At 42.4% G+C, this 11,847-nt stretch overlaps 1 protein-coding gene across 2 annotated transcripts; it reads left to right on the top strand.

Moving 5' to 3' along the window:
• Positions 1–1,094: 1,094 nt before the first annotated feature.
• On the top strand, positions 1,095–11,399 carry gga3b (golgi associated, gamma adaptin ear containing, ARF binding protein 3b). 2 transcript variants are annotated; one of them, XM_083543432.1, is made up of 17 exons: positions 1,095–1,288; positions 3,137–3,221; positions 3,341–3,416; positions 3,531–3,629; positions 4,602–4,725; positions 5,051–5,154; positions 5,321–5,401; positions 5,628–5,765; positions 6,095–6,176; positions 6,470–6,586; positions 6,771–7,016; positions 7,232–7,305; positions 7,742–7,920; positions 8,112–8,302; positions 8,923–9,092; positions 9,214–9,324; positions 9,636–11,399. In XM_083543432.1, the coding sequence occupies exons 1-17, from the start codon at positions 1,246–1,248 to the stop codon at positions 9,744–9,746; spliced, it is 2,031 nt and encodes a 676-aa protein (XP_083399558.1). In that variant the 5' UTR covers positions 1,095–1,245; the 3' UTR covers positions 9,747–11,399. The 2 variants fall into 2 exon arrangements, with proteins under 2 accessions (XP_083399558.1, XP_083399557.1); XM_083543431.1 differs by having other exon boundaries at positions 1,099–1,288; positions 3,341–3,629.
• Positions 11,400–11,847: the final 448 nt, after the last annotated feature.

The raw sequence follows: 11,847 nt of genomic DNA on the forward strand, positions 1-11,847 counted from the left end.
TTCTTAAGGTTCGACTTCTGAAATGCTTTTCTTTTTGCCACGGTTACAAAGAGTGATTAATGAAGTCACTGTATAGCTATATTACTAAAACTATGTAATCTTCTATAATTTAACCTATATAATCATAACCGGATCACAGCTCCCTGGTGGTCTAGTGGTTAGGATTCGGCGCTCTCACCGCCGCGGCCCGGGTTCGATTCCCGGTCAGGGAACTTAGTTTTTCTTATTTTCTTTCCCCATGGCAATAAATAATAATAATAATAATAATAAATGTTAAATAATAACCACCATGCAACTAGAACTTCGACACACTACTATCATCAGCTGGACATGAGATCTTCTGGATTCTGGTTTGTGAAGGTGTTAAGAATAGAAAAGACAAAAGATCTTTGAGTTGTTTCAAAACTCTGTTCAATAAAATCAGATTGTGTATATTAATTAAAATAAAATCGCCTACATACAACATGTCCATGTATCATATTATAATATACATTATTACAAATTATTAACAGTGTTGAGTTGTGCATTTTAAAGCTTTTCTTGAAAAGCCTGTTTTGTAAATGTCCTTGTAGGTATGTCTCAGACCAAATTAAATTCTTCTCCTCTTTTAGGCATTGTGCAACAAAATAAAAAACAGCTATTAAATCCACATGAATATTGTGCAGTTTGCTACAGATGCGTGTTGCGAGCTCTGACCAGCGCATGCCCCACATTATTGTACGCCTGCTAGATGGCCTCTGCCCTACAAAATCTGATGGATTGTATGCAACAGGACACCTGAAGTGTTCATAGTGAAGGCACCATGCAGACAGATACCTTTGAACCCAGCAATAAATCTGATTGGATACAAAGTCTAAAAGTTATCGTATAAAACCAAAAGAATGGACTATTGGAAAAAAAAAATGTCAATGTTCATTGACAAAAGAAATATATTAAAAAAACATAAATCATATCCTACTGGCTCTAACAGCCAGCACACGACACTGTTTATTAAGCAATTAGTGCTATAATAAAAGTTTTAGAATAATTGCTGCTCGTTCAATAATGAAAGTAAGTGCTATTGAGTATGAGGAAGGACGTCATTGCGCATGCGCATGTGCGAAGCCGTCGCGCATGTGCAGTGTATGTTATTTGGGTGGACGGTAACTCGGGGAGTGACAGTATGAGCGTGTGTGTGTGTGAGTGTGTGTGAGTGTGTGTGTGTGTGTGTGAATGTGGAGGATAAGATGAGTTGTGGATGATATTATGATGGCGTTCCAGGAAGGAGAGACTCTCGAGTCGTGGCTCAGTGAGTGTCATTTTACACCTCGAGGTGTTTTTCAGACATTCATTGGTTTATGCGTAACGTTTTTTTCCTGTGTGTGTGTGTGTGTGTGTGTGTGTGTGTGTGTGTGTGTGTGTGTGTGTGTGTGTGTGTGTGTGTGTGTGTTTTCTGTGTCGCGGTTTGATTGCGGAAGCACATTCCGGTTCAGCTTAAAGCCTGAAGCCCAGATAAGCTCCTGCTCATGTTCTTCATCATGAATGAATCAGAAAGTGAGAATAAGATCAGATATAATGAGCCATGATGTGGGTTTAATGATCTCTAAATGAAGATGGATGAATGAATGGATGGATGGATGGATGGATGAGCTTCATAATACACAATTGCATCCTAAATCCGTGAAGAACGAGCGATTGCCCTCCTTTGTGCAGGAGGTTATGTGACTGCACATCATGATCATGTGTAATAATGCATTTTATATCCTTCTCCATCCATGCGTTTTGTCAGTTCCACCAGAAGGTGTGGTGTTCCACCAGAAGGTGTGGTGTTCCACCAGAAGGTGTGGTGTTCCACCAGAAGGTGTGGTGTTCCACCAGAAGGTGTGGTGTTCCACCAGAAGGTGTGGTGTTCTGCAGGATGAGACTGTCCTCCTGTCCAACTCTGGGCTTTCTGCATATATAAATATATATAGAGAGTGAGAAGGATCCACATGTATCTCTCCAAACCTAATTTTTAAGACACTGATGATGATGATGATGATGATGATGATGATGATGATAATGATGATGAGGAGGAGGAGATTGAGGAAGAACATGAGGATGATGCACTTTCCTGTGGTGTCCCACACCATGTAGTGCTCATGACTGACTAAATTAACAAAGACAGATGAATTATTACTGAGAACCCGAATGAATGAATAATTGAAAAATCAATTGTAAATTGAAATACACGCAAGCTCCCGAACGAATGATGAGATGTTTGAAGAGTAGCTGGATGGTTGAAAGAACTGGTGATCAATGAATCAATCCATTTGTTTGTCCACTGAAAAAATTAATGAATGAATCCACGACGGCCTGAAACAAATGAATGGATGGATAGAAATGGTTTGCGGATGATATTGTGATTTGTGGTGAGAGTAGTGAGCAGATGGAGAAGAGCCTGGAGAGGTGGAGGTACATGCTGGAGAGAAGGGGAATGAAAGTCAGTAGGAGTAAGACAGAGTACATGTGTGTGAATGAGAGGGAGGGCAGTGGAGGAGTGCGGTTGCAGGGAGAAGAGGTGGAGAAGTTGGAGGAGTTCAAGTACCTGGAGTCAACAGTGCAAAGTAATGGAGAGTATGTTAAAGAAGTGAAGAAAAGAGTGCGTGCAGGGTGGAGTGGGTGGAGAAGAGTGATAGCAGGAGTGATTTGTAATAGAAGAGTATCTGTGAGAGTGAAAGGGAAAGTTTATAGGACTGTGGTGAGACCTGCGATGTTGTATGGATTAGAGACAGTGGCATTGAGTAAAAGACAGGAGGTGGAGCTGGAGGTAGCAGAGCTGAAGATGTTGAGGTTTTCGTTGGGAGTGACGAGGATGGACAAGATTAGAAATGAGTTTATTAGAGAGGCAGCGCATGTAGTTGGTTTAGAGATGGTTTGGACATGTGCGGAGGAGGGACATGGAGTATATCAGTAGAAGAATGCTGAGGATGGAGATACCAGGAAGGAGGAAAAGAGGAAGACCAAGGAGGAGGATTATGGATGTGGTGAGGGAAGACATGCAGGTAGTTGGTGTGAAAGAGGCAGATGTAGAGGGCAGGGGGTATGGAGACGTAAGTGAGTGAATGAATGAGTGACATAATTTGGTTCTGATCTCAGGTATTCTGGTGTTTTTCAGACAAAGCCACTCACCCGACTAACAGGCAGGAGGACTGGGAGTACATCATCGGCTTCTGTGACCAGATCAACAAGGAACTGGAAGGGTGAGTGTCAGGAATCCACACAGGAAACAGAAAGAGCATCTGTGATAGTGTTGATATTGATGATTGTGTGTGTGTGTGTGTGTGTGTGTGTGTGTGTGTGTGTGTGTGTGTGTGTGCAGTCCACAGATTGCTGTACAGCTTCTTGTTCACAAAATCCACTCACCTCAGGAATGGGAAGCTCTCCAGGCTTTAACTGTTAGTGATCACACACACACACACACACACACACACACACACACACACACACACACACACACACACACACACATGCACAGATTTCTGGTCGGACGTGTTCGTTATCTCCTGCAGGTGTTGGAGGCCTGCATGAAGAACTGCGGAAGGCGGTTTCACAACGAAGTGGCCAAATATAGGTTTTTAAACGAGCTCATCAAAGTGGTTTCCCCCAAGGTGAGGACATTTCCTGCATTTACCGAGACTCTTCTCCTTTTTTTCTGTCGTCTGCGTGAGCTGAATGATGGACTGGGTGTGTTTCTGAGAGGAGGAGAAGGAGGAAAAGGGGTGATGAAAGGTCTGACTTGCTGTAGACCAGGTTGACAGCCATGATATTTCTCAGATTATGTACCTCAGAGAACGTTTAAACCACAGCGCTATTTATTAGCACCTTCACCATTTTGTTCTATGGAGCAGACTTGCAATAAATTGGTAGAAAAACTCATGGATGCTTCAGTGTTCGCCAACAAGCAACAATATATCATACTATATGGACAGATGTTGGTGGACACCTGACCATAAGATTTCTACGTTTTTTTTTTTTTAAACATACCATTCCACATTTAGTCCACACATTTCCTGTTATAATGAGCTCCACTCTTTTGGGAAGATGTTCCACTAGATTTTGTGTGAGAACAGCCACAAGGCTGTAGGTGAGAAGGTGAGGAGGCCTGAGGTGCAGGAGATCTTCATCGTCATGCTGGAGCAGGTTTGGCTCTCCTAGTTCAAAGTCCAAGACTTCAAAGTTTGTGGAAAAAGTTTGGGAAAGCTTTTATTTGTCACATATACATTACAGCAGAGTGAAATCCGTTCTTCACGTATCCCAGCTTGATCAGAAGCTGAGGTCAGCCATGATACCGCGCCCCTAGAGCACAGAGGGTTAGGGGCCTTGCTCAAGGGCCCAAGAGTGGTAGCTTGGCGATACCGGTGCTTGAACCCCCAACCTTCCGATCAGTAACCCAGAGCCTTAACCAGTGAGCTTCCACTCCAATAAACTCTCCACTAAAGACTAAGACAAGTGCTCAATTTCACAGGAACTCTTCCTATCTGCTTCCTGCACATTACAGCGGGTGTGCCGAAAGTCCTGAACGTATAATTTGCATCTGGTGTACTGTAGACCTAAAGTTTCTTTCTCTTTCTGCATCTCAGTACATGGGAGAAAGCGTCTCTGCAAGAGTGAAGACGAAGATTATTGAAATGCTGTACAGCTGGACTGTAGCGTTCCCCAGCGAGGTCAAAATGACTGAAGCGTACCAAACACTGAGGAGACAAGGTGACCACATCCCACACTCACAGCTTCTACACTTTCACCGTCAGCCTTCAACTTTCACTCACTTCCACAGTTGTAGGTGTGGTCAGGAAGCACACCGGTGGACTGTGTATCAGAGTCAGATTTACAGTACACGCAGTACAGTCTGTGCACAAACAGCTTCCAAGTTCTTCTTCCACCCAGTGCAAATAAACAAATCAGGAAATAAAATAACAAATAAGAAAACAAATCAGAAACCACGATTCAGACAAACATGTTCTCTCAGGGTGTACTTACTTTTGTTGCCATCCATTTAAACAAAATATATATATATGTATGTATATCGCAGGACTCGTCTCATCAGACCCGGAGTTGACGGCTGATAAAACTCTGATCCCGTCTCCACCTTCTCGCCCCAAGAACCCGGTATTCGACAATGAGGACATGGGCAAGGTGAGGTCATTTATTAACTCAACAAATAATGAACCAAACATTAACGTTATTTCATATATTTTTCGGGTTTTATTCTTCGTTAAAGGAAAATACAATCCTTAAGCTTAATAACTGATTTTGCTTTGTGTTTGTGTGTGTGTGTGTGTGTGTGTGTGTGTGTGTGTAGTTGCTGGCGGAGCTGCTTCGGAGTAAGAACCCAGAGGATCTTCAGGAGGCCAACAGGCTGATCAAGAACATGGTGAAGGAGGTGGGGAAACTTTAAAAAAATAAATATTTCTATATAAACTGATCAGAATGGGAAGTTAGATAATTCCCATGGCACTGAGGTAACATGTCAGCAAGCAAGATTATCAGTGAAGTGTTATAACCACATAAAATCATAAAAGTGCTACAAAGGTGCTCCAGTGTGCCAGGATAACTTTTGGGGGCGGAGCCTGGAGTGATCCCGGGCTCCTGATTGGTTTTGTGTGCAGGACGATGCACGGGTTCAGAAAATGACCAAACGCATGCACACGCTGGACGAGGTCAACAACAATGTCAAGCTGCTGAGCGAGATGCTGAGTCATTACGACCCAGACCGGTCATCAGACGCAGACCGTGACCTCATCAAGGTGAGACAAAAACTCCACAATGAACCGAATGTGAAAGGAGACAATTTCTGTCCAGCTCTTTATCTCTCTGTCTATGTATCTATCTATCTATCTGTCTGTGTCTGTCTGTCTGTCTGTCTGTCTGTTCATCTGTTTTTCAGTCTGTCTGTGGGTATGGTCTGAAGGGTCTGTCTGTCTGTCTGTCTGTCTGTCTGTCTGTCTGTCTGTCTATCTAACTAGGTATGGTCTAACGGTCTCTCTCTTTCTCTTCTCTCTCTCTCTCTCTCTCTCTCTCTCTCTCTCTCTCTCTCTCTCTCTCTCTCTCTCTCACTCTCTCTTTTTTTATGCAGGAGTTGTTTGAGCGCTGTGACAAACTAAGACGCACTGCATTCAAACTGGCCACAGAGACAGAGGACCACGATACTAGTTTAGGTAACAAAACATGCGACAAAAGAATCTGCTTTGTTTCACTGCAGATTAAAATGGAAGTAACAATTTTAGAAAATTAGGAACAAGAAAAATAAGTATTTCACTATAGGAAGTGCCACAGAGGGTCAATCACTCAGCAGTGTATCAGCATGACCCTCGAGAACAAATCCACTGTCACAAGACCACAAAATTGACATGACTTCCTGTTATAGAGTGCAGTATAAAGGGGGGATTGTGTGTGTGTGTGTGTGTGTGTGTGTGTGTGTGTGTGTGTGTGTGTGTGTGTGTGTGCGCAGGTGAGATTCTTCAGGCAAGTGATGAGTTGGAGAGAGTTATAAGCCTGTATAAGAAGGTTGTAAAGGGTGAGACGGATGTAGAGAACACTGAGGAACAGAAACCAGCATTCGGGAAAGGTGAACACACACACACACACACACACACACACACACACACACACACACACACACACACACACACACACACACACGTCTGTTTACCTATTCTACCCAAGAGGTGTCTATTTACTTATGAACTACCAAAAGAGAACATTTGGGGTTTATTTAGTATAAAATATTTATGAACATTGATGTTCTTCAGGTTGTGAGACAGACACTCTCATTGATCTAGCTGGTCTGGATGAACCACCTGTTCCCCAGTCCGCTCCGTCCACTCAAGTCTCCAGACCCCCTCTAACCAATCAGACAGCCTGCAGCATTCCGGTGATCCCGCCCCCTCCTCGCCGATTGGCTGGAGGATCTACCAGTCAGACCAGCAGCCCGATTCACAAAGCCTCCGAGTCGTCGCCGGCCCACTTTCTGCTGGACGATGAGCTGCTGTCCCTCGGTGACTTTTACTCTGCATTTTTTATTTATTTATTCATTTCCTCTCGTATTTGAAATAAAAATGATCAAAGGATTAAATAATGACATCAATCAAGAATTTCTTTTTTTAACAGTTCTTTTTCCTTTAGATATGTTGTTTCTGCATGAAACTTTTTTTAGTTCTCATTGCTGTTTAAATTATTATGATGATGATGATGATGATGATGATGAATGCAGGCTTGAATGAACCCCCTCCGGTACAGAACAGACCCAAACTGGAGGACGTGTCTAACCAGTGGACGTCTTTACAGGTACACCTGCTTCCTCACATCCTGCATTTCAGGTAGTTACATATTTGGGCTCTTATGGATTCATGAGCATTTACTGGCATGATGATGATGATGATGATGATGATGATTATTATGACTTAAGCCTAAGATGACTGTGGATCGAAACTTAAATGGTTTATGAAAAGTAATGACCAGAGCTTCATGGTGCTCTGTGTATAATTTAATCATAACTAAAATTGTTTTATTACATAATAAGAATGATGTCATGATTACAGAAACTGTATAAATGCTAAATTGTTCTCTCGGGCCTTTATGGGTACGGAAATCCCAGACGTATATATTGAATATAAATATCCTGATATAATGCAGGACATTACAGTGTGTGTGTGTGTGTGTGTGTGTGTGTGTGTGTGTGTGTGTGTGTGTGTGTGTGTGTGTGTGTGTATCGCTCTGTCAGGCTCCTGCTCCTCCTGGACTTGACCTGTTCTCCAGTGGAGCAGCAGCAGCACCAGGCACTGCGTTTCCTCCTACACACACCTCAGGCCACCACACACACTCGACACAACCAACACACCCTGACGTATTGACTCAGGGGCTGCAGGACCTGGCCATGCTAAACCTGGGAGAGGTAAAAAGGTAAGAACAGGTTCAGAGGTTGATTTCTGAGACAACGGTGCATTCTGGGAAATAACTGAATATATGGCAATTTAGGCTGAATAGAAAAAAAGGTATTCTATAAGTATTTATTTGACTTTGAGCTGGTAAAAGCTGCTGTATTGTTTATTTTCTGTGTGTGTGTGTGTGTGTGTGTGTGTGTGTGTACTAAGCGTACCAGGGCAACACGTCATGGCTGGCGGTGTTGGTTCGGGTTTCGCCGTTTCTTCGTCTCTTTCCACCTCCAATCCGTTTATCAGCTTCACCATGTCCGGCTCACCCCTGCGTACTCTACAGGGAAACCCTGTACGCTCCGAGGCGTCCCTCAGCGCCCTGCATGTTCCCCTCGACTCCATCAAAACCAGTCAGTATAATCAGTAATAACACCCTCTACATAATCACACAAACACACACATATATTGAGTATATACTAGACCTCTAGAGGTCGACTGATTAATGGGTTTTGCTGATAAATCGCCACTTATAGTTGATTTCTGAACTATCGGCTATCGTCAAAAATCCATACCGGTAGTTTTTCCGGCTTCCAGTCAGCTTTCATTACAAGAGCGGCCTCTAGTGGAGAAACACTGACACCACATGCTTTTATTTATTTAGTTTTTTTTACATGCACGGAGAGCGCTATATTTATTTAATTTTTTTAATATTTATTTGATATTTTTTTCTATATTTGTAATACAGTTCAGTACTAAATATAATAAGTAATATTCTTCCAAATTGAAATGTCTTTCTCTTTGTCAGTCCAAGTTTTTTCTCTGGAAGATGGGAATTTTTCAGCTCTAGCTGGAATGACAGATAATAAGTTTTGTGGGGACTTTCTATTCTATAAGACATTTTTCTTGAAAAGGGAGAAAGTGACAAATTTAAATTGATCAGTGTGATGAGACTGAGGGTTATAGACTGTGTGTGTGTGTGTGTGTGTGTGTGTGTGTGTGTGTGTGTGTGTGTGTGTGTGTGTGTGTAAAGGTAAGGCTCTTCCTGTGACTGCGTACGATAAAGACGGAGTGCGTGTCCTCCTGCACTTCGGCTCAGAGTGTCCCCCGGGGAGACCAGACGTCCTCGTCATCGTGGTGTCCATGCTGAACACGGCTCCTCTCGCAGTGAAGAACATCGAGCTACAGGCCGCAGTGCCAAAGGTCACACATACTGTACACACACACACACACACATTCTTTCTGTATAGTCGTTTTACATTCATCTCAGGACACACTGAGTAAAATCTTCTGTACTTTTATACTCCAATCTTTTTTCTCTCAGTCTATGAAGGTGAAGCTTCAGAGTCCATCAGGAGCCGAGCTAGCGCCCTTTAACCCTATGATGCCCCCTTCCTCAATCACACAGGTCATGCTTCTCGCTAACCCACTTAAGGTGCGACACACACACACACACACACACACACACACACACACACACAGCTAATATTTTAGCGAAACTATAATGAGAACTAATGAGAACTCAAAATTTAAATGTTGGATTCTGAACTCAAATTCTCATTGATGCAGTACCATTAATGACCAGTAGGCGGCAGTGCACATTGAATTGTACCTCATTGGCACAACAGACCTGCACTTCTGCAAAAATATATATTATATTCTCCCTCAAAAATATATATTCTTCATCAAAAAAGATGTATACATATTATATATAAAGGTGTGTGTGTGTGTGTGTGTGTGTTTCAGGAAAAGGTGCGTCTGCGCTATAAGTTGATGTTCCTCCTAGGTGAGAGAGAGTACTGTGAAGTGGGTGAGATGGATCAATTCCCTCCACCTGAAAGATGGGGAAACCTGTAAAGCCCACACACACACACACACACACACACACACACACACACACACACACACACACACAACCCTGTGCTAAGGTCCGACTCGGACAATCTGAAAGAAAACCTGTTTATTTATTGATTAAATAAGTTAGCTTCTTAGTTCCTTTGATCTACAGCGCTAACGCTACCTCCGAGATTCCACCCAGCACACGTGGATTTCCGGATCATCTCTGAAAAGGAAATCGCTTCTACTGCAGTCTCTGTTCCAGAATCTGGTATCCATCAACCCACACTTCTTCCTTCTGACTGTAATGCGAACCAGGTATAAGGATGAATCTCCATCAAGCTCTCATCCACACTGTCAATCAGACGTGGTCTGGGGTGGAGCTTCATGAATCTTCAATCATCCGGTCTCCAAAGCATCTAAACCCGATTCAGCTGAACCCTGAGCTCACACTAGCAAGCAGCCGAGCGACAGGCGACTTTGTTTCCAGTGTAAACTTATAACAGAGTTCCTTCAGAAGAAAATGGGAAGTGTAATGGTTTTAATGGAACCTGTAATGGTGTTTCCTTGTGGATTTATTGGGAAATTCTTAGCTGCCTTGGTGGCATGTTTTGTCTCATAGCATTAAGAACCAATAGAACACCTTCGACAGTTGCGTATTAATATCTAATGGATACCATTAGGGACCATTAAGAGGCCATTAAAGCACCCAGATTCCAGTAGTAGAAACCCACACTGGTTTCTTTGGTCCATTGATAATGGTTTATTGATTTACATAAACACTGTAACGGTAATGTATTTGGTAGCTGATGGTTTGTAATGTGGTTGTAGTGGAATCCATTACAATTCCAGCGGTTGTTTTTATTGTTGTTGTTTTTTCAGACCGAGAAAGTCGAGACATATTTTCTTTATTGCATTAGTGACATAAGGCAATTCTTTTAACATTCCGCGTTAAATCTTTTACGTTTTTGTCATGTTTACTGAATGATTGCGTTTTATTTATTGAGTTCATCGTGCAATACAGATGTGTTACTGCTTGTGTCCAGGATTGTTGTTATTCTTAATGTTATTACTGAGACATCCTGAGACAGAAAGCTAGAACCTAGGTAATAACCTAATAATAACATGTTGATCCTTCACACGTGAAGTGTGTGTGTGTGTGTGTGTGTGTGTGTGTGTGTGTGTGTGTGTGTGTGTGAGAGAGATTCTGCACTCTGACTGTATAATGTGTGTTTGATCTTAAAAAAAAAAAACACAAGCCATAAAAAAACTTAGTTTGTCCTGATCACTGAGATAATGTTGCGAATGTAAAAAAATAGACTGTGATTCAGAATACCGAAACTGCCAGTGTGTGTGTGTGTGTGTGTGTGTGTGAGTGTGTGTGTGTGTGCTTGCTAGCTTGCTTGCTTTCCCATTTTAAGTGTTTTTAGCTTATGCAGATTCTTAAACCCGACCTGCTGCACAGACTGCAGACATTGTGAGTACAGAAGGGTTCCTCGTGAATGTAGTGTGTGTGTGTGTGTGTGTGTGTGTGTGTGTGTGTGTGTGTGTGTGTGTGTGTGTGTGTGTGTGTGTGTTGTATGTGCTTGTGCCATGCCACGCTATGTACAGTATATGGTTCGAACATGTGATTTGTTCTGCTGCATGCTAAAATAAAGTCTCTTTTGAAGCAAAGCAACGTAAAGCGATTTTTTAACACTATTAAGAAAAAGTAACTTAATTGAACTGTTTTGCCCAAAACTTTCCTCACCAAGTCCAGATTTTCTTTAAAAGTCTATTTATTAAATGTCCCTGTAAGCGTATCTGCGACCAATCTCATTTCTTCTCCTTTGTCATGCATTGTGAAATAAAAGCTTTTAAATCCACATGAATATATTTGAGCTTGTGCAGTTTGCTACAGATGCGGGTCGTGATCCTGACTAGTGCAGCTCTCTGACCAGCCAATCAAAGGATTTGGAAATGTTGACGTGACTGGATGCCTTCACTCTCTCACTGTGTGTTCATATCCATACAGTGAGGAAAGTAAGTATTTGAACACCCTGCTATTTTACAAGTTCTCCCACTTAGAAATCATGGAGGGGTCTGAAATTGTCATCGTAGGTGCATGTCCACTGTGAGAGAC

The sequence above is a fragment of the Silurus aristotelis genome (genome assembly GCF_946808225.1).
Source record: "Silurus aristotelis genome assembly, chromosome: 6".
In the NCBI taxonomy this organism is placed as follows: domain Eukaryota; kingdom Metazoa; phylum Chordata; class Actinopteri; order Siluriformes; family Siluridae; genus Silurus; species Silurus aristotelis.

What these genes read in the sequence shown, in the direction of transcription:
- gga3b (XM_083543431.1), top strand. Translation starts at nt 1,246, where the DNA reads ATGATGGCGTTCCAGGAAGGAGAGACTCTCGAGTCGTGGCTCA. An exon ending in TCAAGAACATGGTGAAGGAG is followed by an intron (nt 5,402 to 5,627) that starts GTGGGGAAACTT and finishes TTTTGTGTGCAG; the next exon opens with GACGATGCACGGGTTCAGAA. An exon ending in CGATGAGCTGCTGTCCCTCG is followed by an intron (nt 7,017 to 7,231) that starts GTGACTTTTACT and finishes TGATGAATGCAG; the next exon opens with GCTTGAATGAACCCCCTCCG.